The 22,581-nt window shown below is 42.8% G+C and overlaps 1 protein-coding gene across 3 annotated transcripts in view; it reads left to right on the forward strand.

Annotated features, from left to right (window-relative positions):
* Nucleotides 1-22,581, forward strand: part of SEMA5A (semaphorin 5A) — a 568,430-nt gene that overhangs the window by 487,502 nt on the left and 58,347 nt on the right. For all 3 annotated transcript variants that reach the window (XR_009491999.1, XM_010816848.4, XM_002696441.7), the window contains one exon: nucleotides 9,756-9,903. Coding sequence is in view for 2 of the 3 variants with exons in the window: in XM_010816848.4 (XP_010815150.2) it covers nucleotides 9,756-9,903 (148 nt within the window). In the remaining variant the exon portion in view is untranslated. The remainder of the gene's footprint in view (nucleotides 1-9,755; nucleotides 9,904-22,581) is intronic.

Here is a 22,581-nt window from a genome sequence, read left to right on the forward strand (position 1 = left end):
TTTTCTGTTGAGCTGAATGACCTCTTTTCTTTCATCCGTTAATTTCGACCAAAGCTTGGGGTGGACAGCATCACTGGTGGGGGCACCATGGAGCCTGCAGGGTTCACTCAGCCCAGCGGCTCTTGAGGGATGAGAGACACGGGGACAGCGGGCATCTCTTTGCTGGGCTCCCCAGAGACGAAGCAAGTGAGTCTGCTGGGGAGTGACTGCTCTTATTAAAATTCTGCTAGACTGGTCTCACACCTCCAGTTCCAAATAGGGCCTGAGCTGGTCCTGGGTCCAGATGGTGTTGATCAGAAGAGGTAAGTTTTCCATCACGACTGAGTTAAGCACTGGCACCAGGTGAGAGCCATAGTGAGTATTTTGGCTATAATTACAACTACACACTTGTCTATTAACAGGACCCCTCAGTGAACCTGCAGGACAACCCAGAGGGAGGGTTCCTTTTCCATGTGTATTTTAAGCTTTCAGCACGTCCATGGGACATTTCAGTTCAGTCTTGCATTTAACAACTTGTTGCTCTTTGTAGACTCAAACATTTGGTTTTGGCCTTATAAATCTGCAGTTGTGATAACTGGCTCTTCCTTCCATATTTAAAGTACACCCTCGTTTATGGTTTTGGGAGAAAATCCAGGTAGGTGAATTCCACGTCACCTTTGTGAGTCTTAACTCTCCACACTCACATCAGTTTATGTTCTTGGTCCATGAGAAGCAAATTGGCTTTCAGTACTTTTTAATTAAATTGTATCCTGTGAAATGACTTCAGTGGGTGCCTCGTAAAAATACCTATGCAGTTATTGGCTTATGTGATTAATATTTATATAGACAAAGCCAACAGGCTTAGTGGGTAGGTAATTCTCCATCAGATATTTATTACAACCTGAAATTAACTGGAGAGAATCGTTTTCTTCTCTCTTCATTGTGTTCCTAAATCACCAATTAAGATTGCATTCTTTTGACTCAGAGAAAAATGAAGGATGATTTTTACAAGGCAAAGTTGGTTGTTTTTGAAGTAGTACCCTGTGACAGTCTAACACAAGCCTGTCATTTCCAATCTGACACCAGTTGATAAGTGGGAAAGTCGATTATGGGAAAGATGTCTTCCAGCATTAGAAGGTTTTAAATTGGCTAGAAGTTTTAAATGCTGCATGTTGTCACATAATAGAGCCCATTCAGGTAAAGTGACCTCTATCCACCCCTAGAATCACAGCACCTCCACAAACCTCACACCTGTTATCACCTTTCCCAAGCTGAGCACACAGGAAGGAAGAAGCTGGTTAATTGTGTGGTTAACATCTATATATGTTCTGTATCCATTTACAAGTGCTCATAAAGCTTCATTTTCAGAAAAAGATCAGGATGGTTAATGTGTTTGAGGAACTTTCGTTTAAAGTGTTCTTATTTTACAGAAGAAACACTTTTGGACTAGATGAGTATTTGCTTGAGGAGGGAACTTGAACTAAGTAATAGACATGTGGATGATAAGAACAGGGCCTGTATCCCCAGGGAATCTCCCTTTGAAACAGCCTTTCTTAGGGGGTGATTGAGAAGTTAATGAAAGCTAGAAAAAACAAATGCATGGCATCTCTTTCTTGGCAAAGAACTCTTGGCACTAAGAACTCTTTCTTGGCACTAAGAACTCTTCACTAGCAAAGAGTTCTTAGTGTCTTTGTCAGGTTATGTGGGAAGTCTCTCTACCTAAGTAATATAAAGAAATACCATCCTAATTTTGACAAAAGACATATTTGAGAACTGAACTTAAGATTAAAGGAGACCCTGATCTTCATGGGAAGGTATGATAGAACAAGGGCTAGACATATACACTCATTAATAAGGTCACATCATGCTTATTTAAACACCATCAAACCTAAAAATGAGATACGATGAGATGAGATGGTTGCATGGAATCACTGATGCAATGGGCATGAACTTGGGCAAGCTCTGGGAGATGGTGAGGGACAGGAAAGCCTGGCATCCTGCAGTCCATGGGGTCACAAAGAGTCAGACAGACACAACTTGGTAACTGAACAACAACAAACCTAAAAAACTCCTGAGTGGCCACAAATGAATAAATTGACTCTCCCGGTAAGGTCCCTAAATTAATGCTAAGTGACTTTTTATTTGTGATCAAATCTCCAATATGTGAAAAATTCAGTGAGAACATTATTGCAACAGAAATCTCAAAAATGTTCACATTGATTTTTGTCTAAATAATGGATAAAGAAAATATCCAATTTCTGTTCTAGATGTACTTTAAAAGGCATGGGCATTTGTTTATCTGTTCCAAAATTTTTGGAAAATTATTTTCTTGAGTAGTAAAAACTGAGTAGAAGTATTGATTCCCAGAGAGGCTGCCCCCAAGGATGAAGCAGTGGACCCGTGTAAATATTATTGAAATGCGAATATCCTTGTCTGTATTCACTTTCTCCTGCTGTGTAACAACAGTTCTGCAAACTTACTGACTTAAAACAACACACAGTTATCACCTCTCAGTGGACTAGGAGTTCCGTTATGATTCACCTGGGTTCTCTGCTCGGCCAGAGCTGTGGTCTCATCTGAGGCTCACCTGGGGAAGGATTTACTTCCAAGTTCATATGGTTGTTATTGGCATTCATTTCCATCAAACTGGGTACCTTGGTTGCTCACTCATTGTCAGTCTGAAACTGTCCTCAGTTTTTTGACAAACAAGCCTTCCCAATGTGGTCACTTGCTTCCTCAAATCCAGCAAGGAAGAGAATCTCCTTGCAAAATGAACATTACTGTCTTATGCAATATCATCACAAAGGTGACATATCCACACCTTGCCATAGTTTATTGGTTAGAAGAAAGTCACAGACCTAGTGCTCAATCAAGAGGAAAGATATGTACATCATACACAAACGTATGCACTGCAAAGGATGTGCACATCAAGAGGCAGGAATCGTTGGGCTCAACGTAGAGTTTATCTGCCATCAATGATGACCTGTCCTTATCACATACAACATCCAATTCACCCCATCTCCAGTTTCCTCCCAGTTTTATACCATTCAGTCATTTCCCCAAATCTGGAAGCTTATTCAAATCAGACTCAAAGTGAATGAGTCTCCCTGGGTGTAGTTCATTTCAGCCTGTCCATCTTAAAGTGTGAGGCAAGTTATCTGGCCACCAACACACTCAGCGGACACATGGTGGGGCAGGCAGAGGATAATAGCTATGGTTACTTCTGTTCAAAAAGGGGGAAATGGAAGGTACAAAGAAATTTCCGTAAAAATTCTGAGATCTATGCAGATAAGTGTATGGAGTTGCTTGATGAAGTTGCAAAGCTTGGGGGTGATTCTCCACAGTTCTTAGCTCTGCTCTCATGTCTGTTTCCTGCTTGACCCTTCCTTTTCCATGAAAGGTAGCATGTGCCTGCAGCTGGTTAGTTTAATGAGCCTGCTTCCTGCCAGTGGAAGTTTGGGTTTCCAACAGCCTCATTTCATTTGTACTTTCTCCATATATTCAGTCTCAGCTGGTGATCTTTTTGCTGAAGTCAACTTCAGAAGCCTGCCATGAATTTCCTTGGGCTTTGCTCCACTAAACAGTCTACACCCACAGATCTTTCTGAGACAGGCCTTCTCTAGCTGGGGCTTCTGCTAAGACAGCTGAGGGACAACACCCTCCAGCTTTCTTGTGATTGAGAAGATCTGTGACTCTTGCTCTTTAACTTCTGAAAGGACTCCTTGTGGGACTGAACACTACTCTGATCTTTTGATGCTCCTGAGGTTTTAACAAAAGGTTGTACAGTCACAACTTCAGTTTTTTACTCTTTGCCAGCCATTCCTAGTGGTGCTCAGAAGCTGCCTCTTCATTTTAGTAACTTTTGCCATCAGGAGAGGCCAAGAATTTCCTTTCTGTTTAATATTATTTCCCTCAATTTCTTTTTCTGCTGCCCCAATGGCTCAGTGGTAAAGGATCCACCTGCAATGCAGGAAACATAGAAGACATGGGTTTGATCCCTGATTTATAAAGATCTCCTGGAGAGGGGAATGGCAACCCACTCCAGTATTCTTGCCTTGGACACTACTGAAGAGACTGAAGATGCGTGTACATATATATGTACACACACACACACACATTTGTAACATAAAGGGAAGGGAAGTCGCTCAGTCGTGTCTGAATATTTGCGATACCATGGGCTGTGGCCTACCAGGCTCCTCCGTCCATGGAATTTTCCAGGCAAGAATACCGGAGTGAGTTTCCATTTCCTCCATCTCCAGGGGATCTTCCCGACCCAGCGATCAAACTTGGGTCTCCCGCATTGCAGGCAGACACTTTACCATCTGAGCTACCAGGGAAGCCTGTAACATAAAATTGTCATTTAACCATTTTTAAGAGTTTGACTTAGGAATATTATTACATTTAACTATTGAGCAACCATAACACCATTTCCAAAACTTCTGCATCCCCCAAAACAAGAACTCTGGAACCAATAGTTGATAAATCTGCCTAATAGAAGATTTAAGTAAGTATTGAGTAAGTAGAATCATATAATCTTTTCTAGTTTGTATCTCACTTATTTCACTTAGCATATCATTTACAAAGTTCATCTTGTAGCATGTATCAGAACTTCATTGCATTTCAGGCTGAATAATATTCTTCTGTAATATTATACTAACAGTTTATTCAAAGGGATTAATTTTCTCTACCATGATTCTCAAAATTCTACTTGCTTCTACTCAGTTTCTAGTCCTGAAGCCTCTCTGATATTTTTAGATCCTTCTTAAAGTAGCTCCATGTGTCTAAGTATCAAGATCTGTTCTAGTTGTCATTCATAAAAATATTACTGCAGACTTAGCTGCCTAAAACACCACGTGCTTTATTGGCTCACAGTGTCTCTGGGGTCGTGGCCTGGACGGAGCTTAGCTGGACCCTTTGCTTCAGCATCACTCAAGGGTGCACCAAGGTATAGACTGGCCATAGTCTCATTTGAGGCTCCTTTGGCAAGGGGAGGGGTCTGCTTCCTAGATTTCTCCTGTGTTGTTGGACTGAAGCTGTTTTCCAGAAACTACTCTAAACTCCTTGCCTCTGGGACTTTCACATCTGATTGCTTACTTCTTCAGAGCCAGCAAGACGAAGGAACTTCTTGAAAGAAGGATAATACGGGTTAGGTAGCATATCATGGAAATGACAATCTGTCATCTTTGCCATATTCTGTTGATTAGAAGCAAGTCACAGGTCCCACCCACACAGAGTGGGAAGGAATTACACAAGATGTGAATTCCAGGAAGTGAGGCTCATGGAGACCACGCTAGCGTCTTTCAGTTGTGTTATCAAAGTAAAGAGACCCAGCCACCAATCGGGGATTATGATATGATTTTTCTGTCTGCACAGGCAAGTTTGCTTAATCCCATGATGAGCCAAAGTGATGCTCTTTGCAAATCATTATCACTACTCTTTCCTAATGGATCCCTTAGCTTCTTCTTGGGGAAAAAATAATATTGTGGAGAACTCAATACTTGTACAGTTTCTCTGGTGCCACAGAAGATTCCATTCTCCCAGTGTGGCCCAGAAAAGCAATGATCACCTAAGAGTAAATCAAGGAGAAAACAGTTCTCACAGGGCTCTGATTGGCTCAGGCTAACAGGTTTCGTGAGAAACCAACATGGGTGGAACCAGAACAGAACACAATTTGTAGCGTGAAGAAATAGGACAAGGGAAAATGATACAGTTTTGAAAATCTAGTCCATGCAGGATTATGAAAGATAGTTCTCTTCACAGAGATTAGGTCTGTGGGAAAATGGATAATTTATGGAGAAATAGCGCCAGGCTATTAATTCATTCTGAAATGCAAAATGAGAATGAGCAGTCATGGGAAAAATGAAAATCTTAATTTTTAATGCATCGTGAAATGCATCTGTGACCATCGGTGCTCTAAGAGGCTGGGGCTCCGAGAGAGCCAATAAGATTTCAGAACTGTTCAGCTTGTCCTTTGGTAAAAGCCAGCCATGTATAAAGGACTCAGTAATGAAGAGCAAATGGCTGATATATTGTGTATCTATTTTATCCGTAAATTAATAAAAATCCTTGCACACCCAGAGTCACCGAGGTAACTAAGTTTGTGTGTGCTCAGTCGCTATGTCTGACTCTTCACGACCCTGCGGTCTGCAGCCTGCCAGGCTCCTCTGTCCATGGGATTGTCCAGGCAAGAATGCTGGAGTGGGTTAGACGCCCACTGTTGTTCATGACCAAGTCTGTAATTTAAGAAGAGACACGTCTCTCTGGCACGTGTTTGTTGGGTGACGGAGTAAGAAAGGCAGAGGGCCAGTGCTCTCTTGACACTGCAGAGAATCCAGAGCTAGGAGCTTGTAAGGGCTCAGCATCTGAGCAGACTCCCCCAAGGTGAATTTTTGAGTGAAACCTAGACATAAATGACAGACTAGCCCGGCAGTGTCTAGTGCTCTCTGACTTCTCTTGCAGAGGACACCAGTTACATTATCTGGTGTGCCTTTTGTCATAGAACTACTATAGAAGAAGAAAGAGAAGAAAAGCACATTGTTGACCACCTAAAAATGCAGCCAGGGGTATAATTTATAACATGGATAGAAAGTTCTAGGCTACACACAGTTATCAGGTTCTCCTGTGGCAGACTTTCAGCTGTAATAAACGTAATAAACATCATGCTCAGAGGGGAGCATGATGTAGACAGAGATGAGAAAGGATATGTGCATTCTGATTTACTTTCCTTTTGGTAAGTGGTAGCTCCACTGCTATGCTTTTTATTAAAAAGTCAAGGGTTTTATGAGTACTATAAATAAGATTTTCCTTTGCCCTCTCTACTCTTAATGTGGGTTTGTTTTTGGTTTAGAAAGCTGAAGTTAGTGTTAAGGAGTTGAGGAATTCCAGACCCTTTACATGTCGGCAACATCACTTTGGAAACTGGGGATGGTCTTCTGTCCACATTGAGAAAGGTTCCGCATGGATATTTTTAATTTACTGCTAAGAATTCTGATGTTTTGAGTATTCTTGACTTACTTCTTCCAAACACCTTCTTAAAACAAATGGCAGTTTCCTAGTAGAACAATCATTGCACTGACATGGATGTTAATAGTCACTGAGGAGTCAGGATGCTTTGCTTTACGTCTTGTAACTGCACATTTGCAAAGGTCTGGCGCTTTTCATCTATTATATCCTCAGTTTTGTTTTCAAGGTCATACTCTGTTAATTAGAAGCCTCCTTCCCCTTCCCTCCCGCATGTAAGACTGTCCGGAGTCCTGAGCTGTGAGACTCAGGACCCTGGAAGACTGTCTTATGAAGAAGAGCGAGAACTCTTTAGTTTCACTGCCTACTCTTTCATGAGAAGATTTAGAGGCGAAACCGTTTTCCCAATTAGTCCCCGACTCCTGTGAAATATCAGCCCTCTCTCCCTAGAAGTAAGCACGCCACCCACTTTCATTGGAGAGGCTGACTTTAGACTCTACAACACAGCTGCCATCTTATTCCCCCTCTACCAGAGATGTCCCATGGATGTCGCTTCCTGTTTCTTGCCATCACCATCGTTATTTGTCCAACTTGGGGGTCTCTGCCTCAGATTGTTGCAAACACGCCCTTTTGGCTGGCATCTGCTCCATCAGCTCCTCCTAATCCACCTTTGGGAACTCAGCACCACCTCCATGCAAGCATGGAGAACTCTGCTCCTCTCAGGGGCTCCAGTACCATCAGGATGAGGCACCAACTCCTGCAGCCAAGTCTTCACTCCAACTCTGACGGTACTCGTTTTTTCTCTGGAGCTTGAGATTTCCTTGGTTCCTTGAAAATAAAGCTCAAGTTCCTCCACTCTGTCTGTATAAAGACAGATCATTCCACTCTCCTCTACTTTTTCTATTCACTTCTCTGCAAGCACTTTTTAACCACAGTCTTCCCATTCCTGTTGTTCAGTTGCTAGGTCATGTCCAACTCTTTGTGACCCCATGGAGGGCACCCTGGTTCCCCTGTCATTCACTATCTCCTGGAGTTTGCTCAGATTCATGTCCATTGAGTCGGTGATGCTATCTAACCATCCTTTACCGCCTTCTTCTCCTTTTGCCTTCAATCTTTCCCAACATCAGGATCTTATCCAGTGAGTCAGCTCTTTGCATCAGGTGGCCAAAAGTATTATAGCTTCAGCTATAGCATCAGTCCTTCAAGTGAATACTCAGGGTCAATTTTCTTTAGGATGGGCTGGTTTGATCTCCTTGCAATCCAAGGGACTCTCAACAGTCTTCTCCAGCACAATTCGAAAGCATCAGTTCTTCAGTGCTCATCCTTCTTTCTGGTCCAGCTCTCACATCCCTACATGACTACTGGGAAGACCCACTCCTGCTTTCCATTCTTTTCCAGAACTCCCAGTGATGCTCTCTGTGCTTCATCCTGTGGACTCCCTTCAGCTTGGCCTGACTTTTTGCTTTTCATGCTTGTATATATTCCTGCATCTACCATATTCATTAAATGTCCTTCATTTGATGGAAAAACAGTTGAGTCATATCAGCATTTGCTGTCAGGAAACTATGCTGCCCAAACTACCTTTCTTACTTTTCTGGAAATCAGCTCCTTACCTCTGTTTTTTGCTCATTACAACAGTGTTTCTCTTACTATGGAGAACAGTATGGAGGTTCCTTAAAAATAGATAAACAACAAGGACCTATTATATAGCACAGAGAATTAAATTCTATATCTTGTAATAAAGTATAATGGGAAAGAATCTGAAATGAATATATATATATATATATATATATATATATATATAAACACTGCTATACACCAGAAACTAACACAACATTGTAAATTAACTATATTTCAGTTAAAAAGTCTGTTCTGTCCTGCACACCCTGGGCTTGTGTCTGTTTCCCTTAGTGCAACTCAGGTTGGACACACCTGAGATAGGGAAGCTCCCTTGATGAAGAGGAATAGCATCTTCTTACCTGTGAGCCCTAAACCCGTGCATTGTCAGCTTGTTTCCTTCTTATTCTTTGCTTTTCTCACTTCATTTTATCTCACTTGTAGTATGAAAGACTGAGGAGAAATTTGACATATCTAAGCCTAAGGATGGCTTTGTATATTTGGCTAAGAATCGGTAATATGAATATACACACAGACGCATAGTCGGTCACTAACACAAACAGACTGGTTGTCAACAGTAATTCACCTCTTTTTGGATAACAGGTGCTCATCGAAATTAAGGTTGTGGGACATCATTCTGGGAGAGTCTACAAATAAATTTAAAAATACAGTAACCTAGGCAGTGTGTGGCTGGAAGCTTCATACTAAAATTGGACTAACTTTTCTATAAGGTATGTTACTAGGATTACAGGCCTTACTTGATTCAAGGATGAGAAATGAATCCCAAACACAATTTGCTGACTTTGTATTCATAACCTACTTTATCTTTCAGTGTTTATGTTTCGAAGATAAATGCCCTACTTAGGTATTTTGTGTGTGTTCTCGTTTTTCCGAGCGTCTGTTTGAAGGGCTCTGTTTGTTTGTTTCTCCTCTAATTGGCTGCACAGGAAGCTCCATCCTGCATCGTGAGTCTAGCATCTTGCGTTGTCTCCCGCACATCCCATTGTCTGTGCTCACACAGCATGGCCAGCGCCGCATCCGCCTCTTTCCCTGCGCGACCACTCGGAACACTGAAGCGCCCCTCCACGCGGAGCATGCGCATGGGTTCAACATCCAGTGCAGGGACGGAGAGTGGACAGGCCCGCGGCCTCACGTTACGCTAAATGGATGCTTTTCCCCTCTTGGTTTCCCCGTTACAGATACTGCAATGAGCACCTGCTGTGCCCGCCACACGTCTTCTGGACAGGATGGGGACCCTGGGAACGGTGCACAGCCCAGTGTGGGGGTGGCATTCAAGCTCGCCGCAGAACCTGCGAGAACGGGCCTGACTGTGCAGGCTGTAACGTGGTGAGTAGTCCTCATCCCCAGCCCGCCGTCTAGAGCTGGGAGACCAGAGTCATCCAACACTGGGTGCTCTGCAAACACTGAATGCTACACTCACAAAAGATGTTTTGCAAACACAGGTGCTCTGCAGAGACTAGGTGGTCTCACTGACTAGATACACAACAAACAGGAGCTTCTCAGTAGACACTTGATGTTCTGCAAACCTAAAATGCTCTGGAAACTTGATGTGCTGGAAACTTGATACTGTGCTTCTAGTGCCTATTCAGGTAGTAGATGCTGTGAATCATGTCTTTCTGGCCAAGGAGAATGTCTGGAGGAAATACTTGGAATTAAGAGTATCCTGAAGGCTGATTGGAGGAAATCTTCCCATATGGGATAAGCTGCCCCAGGAGTTTTCCAGTTCTTGTCTCTGAGCTAGTACAAAAACTTCAGCCTGCTTAACTCTGGATGCTATATTTGGTTTGGGAAATGGGATAAAATCATCAAACTGAGCCCACACTAAGTTGTTAATGTAGCATGTGGACAAACCTTAGACACTGAAGATTCACCAACTTTATGGGGCCGTTATCAGAGCACATTTGGTGCCAATTTTAAGGGCATCAAAGACAACTTATGGTTTTCTTTGTCTTATGCCTCAGTGGGTCCTATTTCTCCTAACACTTTGGTCTGTCAGAATTCCACTTGTGCGAAGGTCTGATGTTGCTCTTCCTGTGCCATCTGTCAGAATGATTGAGCATCTAAGTCTGTGGGGCTTTGGCTTCACTTGCTTGCCCCCAGGGCAAACATTGCAGAGTGACTGTAGAGACAGTAGGGATGCCTTGGTGGGGAGGTTCAGCATGAGAAGGTCTGGTTGGGCATGCTTCCTTGCTGATCTTCCAGTTGGTCTTTGCAGTAATTTTGTAACCTTGGCTCATGACACATAGAAGGTTTTTGTGCTGCTGTACAGTTTGTTTTAGTGAGACCTAAAAACCACACAGTTCAGATAGTCTTGGGAAATTTGGAGAGGGGAAGAGGGTTATGAGATGCTTTGTCAGATATTATACCCAACCCAAGGAGATTTTGTTATTGGGATTTGCAATTAGATTTGTTCCCCTTTGCACTGGCAAAGATATTGCAGTAGCTTTAGCAGAATCTATTACTGATTATAGAAGCACTTCTTTCCAGGTCAGCCTGAACTAACTCAACCATGGAATATCTTAGTGTTCAGTTTGCTGTTACTGCTGCTAAGTCGCTTCAGTCGTGTCCGACTCTGTGCGACCCCAGAGATGGCAGCCCACCAGGCTCCCCCGTCCCTGGGATTCTCCAGGGAAGAACACTGGAGTGGGTTGCCATTTCCTTCTCTAATGCATGAAAGTGAAAAGTGAAAGTGAAGTCGCTCAGTCGTGTCTGACTCTTAGCGACCCCATGGACTGCAGCCTACCAGGCTCCTCTGTCCATAGGATTTTCCAGGCAAGAGTACTGGAGTGGGGTGCCATTGCCATCTCTGAGTGTTCAGTTTAGGATGATGTAATTATTGATAATTCAGATACTGAGATTTAAAATTATTTATGAAAATGTGACAGGTAAATCTGTGATCATTTAGAAGGTCTAGGAAACCGTTCAAATGTGGTAGGTTTGTCCTTTCTAAAATATGTCAGTCCTGATCCAGATGGTTTGGCGTCTATCACTCGGGTCTCCACTCTCAAGTCAAAATTTGTTTCCTCTGCTGGTAAACCATAGGGACGGATGACCTGAGTGGAATTGCACTTTAGTTTGTAAACTTTGCACTACAAAGAACTCATAAACCATTTCAAGTCATTAATTTTCTTATTGCAAACTTACTTAAATTATTACATATAAAAAATTTAATGAAAGAAAAGTGTAGCCTGTCTCCTGTGCAGTCACTGGACTGTGTGTGTGTGTCTGTGTGTGTGTGTCGAGATACATTGGAATTAATGTGTAATTGAATGTCTTCCTAAATGATGTTTTCGTTTTTTTGTTGTTAAATTTGCAGAATTTGGTTTATGGAAACTGTAACATCAGTTTTCAAATTTAGAGGAATATCAGGAGCCATTTAAGGCGAGTTAGTGGATAAGTTTTGGAGGTATTTAGTCTAGTTTCCTTTTTCTTCCCCTCCGTAGTTAAACTACTGGCCGTGTAATTCTCTCAGTAAGAGATGGTCATGGAAAAGACTCTGATGCTGGGAGGGACTGGGGGCAGGAGGAAAAGGGGACGACAGAGGATGAGATGGCTGGATGGCATCACCGACTCAATGGACGTGAGTTTGAGTGAATTCTGGGAGATGGTGATGGACAGGGAGGCCTGGCATGCTGCGATTCATGGGGTCTCAAAGAGTCGGACACGACTAAGCGACTGAACTGAACAAAACTGAACTGAAGAGATGGTCAGTCAAGAATCCTCATTGAGAACCATTAGTTTTTTTCTGTGAATCTCAGCTCTTAAAGTTCTAAATGTTGGTATCTCTTCACAATCCTGATTTTATATTTTTTTATTGTTGTTAAATATGAAGAAGTGGGCTTGCTGGGATCGGATGGTAGTTTTAGTTTTTATTGTTTGAGGAATCTCTGTGGTATTTCGCATAGTGGCTGCACCATTTTGCATCCCCATCTATAGCATGCAAGGGTTTCAATTTCTTTATATCCAAAAGAATTGAAACCAAGATCTTTAAAAGCTCTCTGAAGCACTATTCACAGTAGGCAGGATGTAGAAGCAACCTAAATGTCCATCTACAGATGACAGGATAAAGAACAGGATATACATAAAATGGAATAGCATTTAGCCTTTAAAAAGGAGGAAATTCTGTCATATGGAACAACATGGACCTTGAGGACATTATGCTAAGTGAAACTGTCCATTCACAGGAAGACAAATAGCATGTGATTCCACTTATAAGGAGGTATCTGAAACAGTCAGATACTTGGGATCAAAGACTGCAGCGGTGTTTGCCAGGGGCTGGGTGGAGAGGGAGATGGGAAGATAAAGTTTTAGTTAAGCAAGATGGACAAGTTCTAGAGGTATGCTACAACACTGTGCCTACGATCAACAATACAGTACTGAACACTTAAAAATCTGTAAGAGGGTCGCTCACATGTTAAATCTTTATCATGTTTACCATGATAAAATAGCATAATAAAAAACAAAGATAAAAGTAAGTTCCAGATGTCAAAGGCTTGGGGGCCCCGAGCCTTGGGTTGTTTGGGGAGCTCACTGACACATGCAGAGGGAGGGCCTGGCTCTTTTGCAGCCAGTTAATTTTGTGACCCCGAGGTCTGCCCACTGTCCTCTGGGCCTCTGTCTCAAAGCTAGCTAGAGGCCATGTGTGCTGGCCCTGAAATCACTGATGCTCTGATCCTGATACCCCTTTCCTGGACCCTGGGGACACATGTGTCCTTCCCTGGTGGCTGAATCCTCTGATGAGTTTGGAATGAGATACAACAGGACACTTAATGGACAAACTCCTCCCACTTCTAAGTAAGCCGCTCTAGAACCCATATGAGCCCTGGGTCCCACTTCTAAGTAAGCTGCTCTAGAACCCGTATGAGCGCTGGGTTCCGCGGCTAAGTAAGCCGCTCTAGAACCCATATAAGTTGCTCTAGAACCCAAATGATCCCTGGGTCCCACTTCTAAGTAAGCTGCTCTAGAACTCATATGAGTGCTACATATGAGCAAAGGGTCCTGCTTCTGAGTAAGCTGCTCTAGAACCCGTATAAGCTGCTCTAGAATCCATATGAGCACTGGATCCCACTTCTGAGTAAGCTGCTCTAGAACCCGTATAAGCTGCTCTAGAATCCATATGAGCGCTGGGTCCCACTTCTGCGTAAGCTGCTCTAGCCACTCTGGAACTTGTATGAGCACCGGGCCCTGCTTCTGAGTAAGCTGCTGTAGAACCCATATGAGTGCTGGGTTTCTCTGGTCCTTGCTGCTCTTCCACAGCTCCCTTCACACCTGTGGGCTCCCAGAGCATGTGGGGAAGGCACAGGTGACAGGTGAGGAAGCTGGTGTCACACCCCAGCTCTGCCTGTAAGTACGCAGGGTGCTTGGGGCCCTGTTCCATGTCTCCAGTCAGCATCGTTGAATGCAATCCCCTGGCTGTCTGGGAGGATGCACAGAATGTATGAGACATATGTTTATATATCATTGCTCAGTAACAAACCCAACAAGGCAAACTGAAATAGAAAATGTCACCATCATTATTGAAGCTTCCCAGGTGGCGCTAGTGGTAAAGAATCTACCTGCAATGCCAGAGACCACGGTTCAGTCCCTGGGTCAATCACTGGAGGGGGAAATGGCAGTCCAGTCCAGTATTCTTCCCTGGAGAATTCCATGGACAGTGGAGCCTGGTGGGCTACAGTTCATGGGGCCACAAAGAGGCGAACATGACTGAGGATCCACCCACTGTCATCATTATTGGCATCAAGTCATAGTCTTGGGGACACATCTTCTATTCTTGAATAATATACCATTAGCAACTCACATTTTATGTTTTTCTATTTAAAATTACTTGTATATTCATATTTGTATAATTTATAATTTGTATTTGTATAAATATAGAAATTTATATTAAATGTAAGTTATTTATGTTACATGAGGTTGGCACATGTGTTCAGTTGCTCAGTCATGTCCAGATCTTTGCGACTCCAGGGACTGTAGCCCACCAGACTCCTCTGTCCGTAGGATTCTCCAGGCAAGATTACTGGAGTGGGTTGCCATTTCCTTTTCCAGGGGATCTTTCCAACCCAGAGATCAAATCCTGGTCTCCTGCATTGCAGGCGGATTGTGTATCAACTAAGCTACCAGGGAAGCCCAAGGTTGACATATGGGTTTCACTTTTAACCTCTTTCAATAATAGCTGATAACCATAATGATGCTTGTTAGATCAAGTCTTACAAATCCTAACTTACTGCATAATGTCACACAAATTATTGAAATGAGGTGATGATTAGACATACTCGAGTTGTTATCTAGTCAGGTTATGATAGACTGAAATCCTGTGTCATTTAACAAAGCTCTCATAGTAAACCTGGATAGCAGTAGTAAAAATAAAAGTCACTCAGTCGTGTCCGACTCTTTGTGACCCAATGGACTGAGTAGTCCATGGAATTCTCCAGGCCAGAATACTGGAGTGGTAGCCTTTCCCTTCTCCAGGGGATCTTCCCAACCCAGGGATCGAACCCAGGTCTCCTGCATTGCAGGCGGATTCTTGACCAGCTGAGCCACAAGGGAAACCCACAAGGGACAGCAGTAGAAACCAGGGGAAACGATGCTCTTTACTGAGCACCTGCTGAGAGCTGGATGCAGTCTATCGGCCTCTTGTTCTATGCAACCACTCTGTAAATGTGACTCAACTACACCAGTGCTTATGGATGAAGCCTAGTGAGACAACCCAGGGGTTAAACTGCCCGAGGGTACTGTGCCTGTCCCTAGAGGAGGAGGGCAGAAGTGTCTCCATTCTAGTATCTCCTCCTCTTCTACTTGCAGGAAGATGGGCTGAGAGAAAATCAGTGTCTGTTCCAGGTCTCCTGCCGGGATTTAAGCCTAGATCACAGCAGTGCCTTGGAACTGTGAGGATATAGTTATATTACTTAATTAGATCATTTTAGAATAGGCACTTTGGGCTCAATTATATTTGGCATATTTTTACTTCATTTCTAACCTTGTTTTTCTTGTTGTTCAGTTTCTCAGCCGTGTCTGACTTTGCAACCCTATGGACTGCAGCATGCCAGGCTTCCCTGTCCTTCACCATCTCCCAGAGCTTGCTCAAACTCATGTCCATTGAGTTGGTGATGCCATCCAACAATCTTGTCCTCTGTCATCCCCTTCTTCTCCTGCCTTCAATCTTTCCCAGCATCACGGTTTTTAAGTCAGCTCTTCACAACAGGTAGCCAAAGTATTGGAGCTTCAGCTTCAGCATCAGTCCTTCCAGTGAATATTCAGGACTGATTCCCTTTAGGATGGACTGGTTTGATCTCCTTGCAGTCCAAGGGACTCTCAAGAGTCTTCTCCAACACCACAGTTCAAAAGCATCAATTCTTCGGCACTCAGCTTTCTTTATAGTCCAACTCTCACATCCATACATGACTACTGGGAAAACCATAGCTTTGATTATATGGACCTTTGGCAGAGTAATGCCTCTGCTTTTTAATATGCTGTCTAGGTTGGTCATAGCTTTTCTTCCAAGGATCAAGTGTCTTTTAATTTCATGGCTGCAATCACCATCTGCAGTGATTTTGGAAAATAAAGCCTGTCACTGTTTCCATTGTTTCCCCATCTATTTGCCATGGGACAGGATGCCATAATCATTTTTTGAATGTTGAGTTATAAGCCAGCTTTTTCACTCTCCTCTTTCACTTTCATCAAGAGGCTCTTTAGTTATTCACTTTCTTCCATAAGGGTGGTATTATCTGCATATCTGAAGTTATTGATATTTCTCTCAGCAATCTTGATTCCAGCTTGTGCTTCATCCAGCCCATCATTTTGCATGATGTACTCTGCATAGAAGTTATATAAGCAGAGTCGCAATATACAGCCTTGACGTACTCCTTTCCCAATTTGGAACCAGTCTGTTGTTCCATGTTCGGTTCTAACTTGCTTACTGACCTATGTACAGATTTCTCAGGAGGCAGGTCAGGTGGTCTGGTATTCCCATCTGTTTCAGAATTTTCCACTGTTTGTTGTGATCCACAAAGTCAAGGGCTTTAGTGTAGTCAATGAAGCAGAAGTATATGTTTTATCTAGAATTTTTTTGCTTTTTCTATGATCCAGCAGATGTTGACAGTTTGATCTCTCTATCCTCTGCCTTTTCTAAATCCAGTTTGAACATCTGGAAGTTCTCAGTTCATGTACCGTTCAAGTGTAATGTGGTGAATTTTGAGCATTACTGTACTAGCGTGTGAGATGAGTGCAATTATGCGGTAGTTTGCACATTCTTTGGCATTGTCATTCTTTGGGATTGGAATGAAAACTGACCTTTTCCAGTCCTGTGGCCACTGCTGAGTTTTCCAGATTTGCTGGCATATTGAGTGCAGCACTTTCACAGCATCATCTTTTAGGATTTGAAATAGCTCAACTGGAATTCCGTCACCTCTGCTAGCTTTGTTTTTCCTGATGCTTCCTAAGGCCCACTTGACTTCCCACTCCAAGATATTTGGCTCTAGGTGAGTGATCACACCAATAACCATCAAGGTAATCATTACATTAAGTTTTACAAATCATAACTTACTGCGTAATATCAAATGAAATGTTGGAACTATAACCAAGCAACCTGGAGTTTTATTTAGGTGTGTTATGATAGACTGAAATTCTGTGTTCCCTAATCAAATAATTCAGTTTTATTGAGCTCCTACTGGGTGTGATGCATTGTTCTGTTCTCACTGTGTCCCTTCTAGGCAGTTTTCATTAGTACCTCCATGGGAAGATGGGGAAACTCAACTTGAGAAAGATTAATGAACTTGGCCAGTACCCTGCTGTAGTGGGTAACTGGGCCAGCATTTGAGAACTGGTTCTTTGGGTACAAATAGAATACACTGATGCAACTGCCTTTGCACATTTTTTGCTTAATGTTAAATGATAAGACCTTATTTTTCTTTACTCTTATGAAGTACAAATTGTACCTCAAAAAAAAAGAAGACCTTTTTTTTTTTTTTTGTCTTTCCATAACCCTCCCCTAGTTCATTAGCTTCCTTGATGTCCATAATATTGCAGTCATATCCTTTCGCCAGCCCCCAGGATGAGAGTTCCATGTAGAGATTCTCATGAGCATGGAAATGAATGGAAGGTGAACTCATAACCCAAATCTTACTTCTCTGTTTTGGCTGAAAATTGCAACATACAAAAGGAAGAAAGACAGGGCTTCCATGGTAGTGCAGTGGATAAGAATCAGCCTACCAATGCAAGAGACATAGGTTTGATCCCTGGTCCAGGATCATCCTACCTGTTTCCTACCTGTTGGTAAGCAACTAAGCCCATGCACCACAGCTACTGAGCCTGAGCCCTAGATCCCACCAGCTGCAACTACTGAAGCCCGTGCGCCCAGAACCTGCGCTCTGCAGCAAGAGGAGCTCCTGCCATAAGGAGCCCACACATTGCAATGAAGAGCAGCCGCCACTCACTGCAAGTAGAGAAAGCCTGAGGGCAACAGCAAGGACCCAGCAGAGGCAAAATCAATACATAAGTTTCTTTAAAAACACCAAGGAAGGCATAAAATATTACAGTATATATAGAGTTGCTTCTTAAATTCATGTAATTCCGAATTCCCTCAAAGGTTTAGCAGAAGAATAAAGCTAAAGACAGTGTCACATACACTAAGATAATTCAAAAACAAAAACAGTCTTAGTCCTGCCAGCACTATATTTATTACTGAAATATCACACCCAGTGTAAAGCAGTTGACAAAAGCCATGATTTCAGATATCAGCAGGGAGTAGAGGAGGGAGATCTATTTTCTAGATACAAAAGAACTGGACCACAGAAGGCCCTGAAAGGTCAGGAATAAAGACATCAAAATCAATACAAGCTGTCAAAAGGGCTTCTGGGAGGGTTAATCAGAGTTGATATAACACATTGGAAATTGTTTGAATCGAGTAATGGCACCTGTATAGTTAAAGCTATGGTTTTTCCAGTAGTCATGTACGAATGTGAGTTGGACCACAAAGAAGACTGAGCGCTGAAGAATTGATACTTTCGAATAGTAGTGGTGGAGAAGACGCTTGCAAGTCTCTTGGACTGCAAGAAGGTCAAACCAGTCAATCCTAAAGAAAGTCAATCCTGAATATTCACTGGACAGACTGATGCTGAAAGTGAAGCTTCAATACTTTGGCCATCTGATGCAAAGATCCGACTCACTGGAAAAGACCCTAAGGCTGGGAAAAATTGAGGGTAAGAATAGAAGGGGGTGACAGAGGATAAGATGGTTAGATAGTATCACTGATTCAGTGGACATTAGTCTGAACAAACTTTGGGAGATAATGAAGGACAGAGAAGCCCGGTGTGCTGAAGTACATGGAGTGGCACAGAGTTGGATCAACTTAGTGACTGAACAACAAATGTCATCGTGGATACATTTAGAAACAAGTAAGACCTGGCAATTGGCAGTTTAAATAGATTGCACTGTATGAAAATAATAACAATATTACAAAATAACTGGGTTTTGTGTAGCACATTGGATTTCTCAAAATACTTTGGGAAAGGTTATCTCATATGTTCCTGATTTTCCAAATAAGAAAATCACGGCTCAGGGAAAATCATTTGTGTACGCAAAACCCCGAAGTTGACAGAGTAAGACCTTGGGTGCAGGTCTTCTCGCCTTAAGATGCTAGAAAGTCCAGGATGCTGTGGCCTCCTCAGAAGATACTGGGGTAAGAACTAATCATTCTACAGGAGGTAGTAACCCCACCCACAAATTAACAACCACAAGTTAATAACCCCATCCACAAAGTAATAACCCTGCCCACGAAGCTGGATTAATTTCCTTTTATATTGATAAAGTTATTTTTAGTCCACCCGCGCCCCCTGTGCCCGACAATTTTTTTAGTGCTAAAATACCTTTCCTTGTGGCTCAGAAGGTAAGGAATCTACTTGCAGTGTTGGAGACCTGGGTTCGATCCCTGGGTTGGAAAGATCCCCTGGAGAAGGGAAAGGCTACCCACTCCAGTATTCTGGCCTGGAGAATTCCATGGACAGAGGAGCCTGTCAGGCTACAGTCCAGGGGCTCACAAAGAGTCAGAAACGACTGAGCAACTTTCACTGCTTTCAAAATATCTTTAAGAGGTGACACTGGTAATAAAGAATCTGCCTACCATTGCAGGAGATGCAAGATACATGGTTTCAATTCCTGGGTTGGGAAGATCCTCTGGAGAAGGAAATGGCAACCCACTCCAGTATTCTTGCTTGGAGAATCCCATGGACAGAGGAGCCTGGTGGGCTACTGTCCGTGGGGTCGCAAAGAGTCAGACACGGCTGAGCACGCACACATTCTACCACACATCCCTTCAAGAGAATAACGACCTCCTTGCAGGGGCACCCACTTCTCCTCAGATGGGGCAGCTCGCACCTCCTTTCTGCAGAAAATAGGAAGGACACCTTAGCTGGGAGAGAATGAAGTTTTTAAACCTGAAAAGTAGTCTGCGTCCTGGTGTGTGTCGGCCAGTTTCCTTTGCACTCCTGTTTCGCATTTCCTCACTTGGAAAGGTGATTTTCTAGGGCTGCGTGGTCCTGCTGTGGAGAACAGGAACTTTCCTCTGAGGAGGGGCAAGCACGTTTTCTCTTGGGCCTGTTGTTTTTGTTTGCTTTTGTTATCGTTTGGACGATGTAAGCCCAGCATATGCTAGACAGAGGCGCTTGCATGTTGCCAGTTTACACTAAGCTGTGTTGTTCAAAGGGTTATTATTTCACTTCTACCAAAATCCACTTCTGCACGTTTGTCTATTTCCCCAGCAATACCTTGAAGGCTCGGTCACAAACGCTGGCCCGCCATCTGTGCTGCTTACTCGGGCTTTTCACTGAGCTGCAGGAAGCTCCTGTCTAGTCTCTCAGCAATGTCTGATTCGTTTGCAACCCCATGGACTGTAGCCCGCCCGGCTCTTCTGTCCATGGGATTTCCAAGGCAAGAATACTGGAGTGGGTTGACATTTCTTCCTACAGAACATCTTTTCAATCCAGGGATCGAACCCCAGTCTCCTGTGTCTCCTGCACTGTCAGGCAGATTCTTTACCACTGAGCCACCAGGGAAGCCTGAAAGCTCTGCTTACGTTAATAAGTCAGTCAGTGGCCCTTCTGGGTTAAATACAACTAGCTTTATCCATTGTTTATGAAGATCAGATCAGATCAGTCGCTCAGTCGTGTCCGACTCTTTGGGACCCCATGAATTGCAGCACGCCAGGCCTCCCTGTCCATCACCAACTCCCGGAGTTCATTCAGACTCATGTCCATCGAGTCGGTGATGCCATCCAGCCATCTCATCCTCTGTTGTCCCCTTCTCCTCCTGCCCCCAATCCCTCCCAGCATCAGAGTCTTTTCCAATGAGTCAACTCTCGCATGAGGTGGCCAAACTACTGGAGTTTCAGCTTTAGCATCATTCCTTCCAAAGAAATCCCAGGGCTGATCTCCTTCAGAATGGACTGGTTGGATCTCCTTGCAGTCCCTTTTCATAATTCTAAAAAGGCTGTTCTCTGAAATACAATTTAATAAAATTAAGTGCAAATCAAATAGTTGATACTTACTCAATGGAAACATTGAAAATTTTTTATAAATAAAAATAATATATGTACATTTCATCACCATCACTTGCCCACTGCACTGTGCTTGTAAAATGCTTTCACTTGTACTTCTACGTATTATTCTGTGAGGGGAATGATGGATCTCTCTAGCTGAAACTAGATATTACACCTTCCTAAGCATGGGAATGCAAAATTGGCTTTGTTTTGTTATTTGAGATCTCAGTGAAAAGCTTGCATATATGAAAGATTGTCAGCTTAAAAATGCCAGAATTTGTTGAAAGAGGCTTGAATATTTTTAAAAAGTTAATATCAGTACATGCAGTCAAGTGGTACAGCAGATAACTGAAAACATGTAAGCATTCTGAAATTTAGAACTGGAAGTGTGGCCATCAAGTCTAAGAATGATGTACGATGCAGATGGAAAGAAAAGAAAATGATGGATTACAGGACTTAATCCATCAAAAGCCTGCCTCTAGAACATATGAATTATGCTACCATCTCTGGAAACTAATTGATATGGAGATCTGGACTAGTTCACAAAAGTGTTTTCGTTACAGTGTTGGAAGAGGCTATTGCCCAGATTTCTTTGGCTTTACAGAAAATTGGGGTTGTTTCTGCCTATAACAATTCAAATAGAGTGATTGCAACATTAATTGAAAAAGAAACACTTTGCTGAAGATTTTCTGTTGTAAAAATGACTTTAGTGACACATACACACACACACAGGCTCTTTCTTTACAGGTTGCTAATACATTCCATGATAAAGATTTTCCAATACCTGATTTTAAAATACCTGAAATTAACTTATGGAAACAGAAACAGTATTCTCAGCCATAACAATTGCCACTCAATGACCATGAGTTTAAAAATCTTTTGTAGACCTACACAAATACACAGTACACAAATAAGAAACATATTCTAAAGATGTTAGTAAATACTCAACTAGAGGAATCGAACCCGTGCCGCCTGCAATGGAAGCGTGGAGTTTAAACCACTGGACCACCAAGCATGTCCCCCAGGCTCCTGTTTCAAATGATGCCAGAGTTTTAACTGCTGCAAATGAGTAATGAAATGTGACTTTGTAAATTTAAAGCCTTAGTAGAAGTTCCTATAACAACAGTCAGGGAATATTCTTTTCCAAATGCATCTTCAGTCTTTGATCATTGGCCTGCTGACACTTTTGGTTAATCATGGATTATGCGTAGGTGCTTTATTTGACTTGATGTCTCTGCCACACTGGGCATTTATTTCTAGTTAATTACTGTAGCTCACCTTGTTTCCTTGTAGTCGCACCAGGCGCTTGCCACTGCAATTAAAGAGAATGGTCTCTTGGCGTCTGAACAGGCTTTGATTGTTCCTAGTTTTTAAAAAAGCAATTTAGCTGTCCCATCAAATTGGCCTCTAAATGATGCTGTCATTTGGAGATGAGGACTTCCTGTCCTCTGTATGCAGTTCGTAAGGAGGATGTG

This window comes from Bos taurus, chromosome 20, assembly GCF_002263795.3.
Source record: "Bos taurus isolate L1 Dominette 01449 registration number 42190680 breed Hereford chromosome 20, ARS-UCD2.0, whole genome shotgun sequence".
Lineage (NCBI taxonomy): Eukaryota > Metazoa > Chordata > Mammalia > Artiodactyla > Bovidae > Bos > Bos taurus.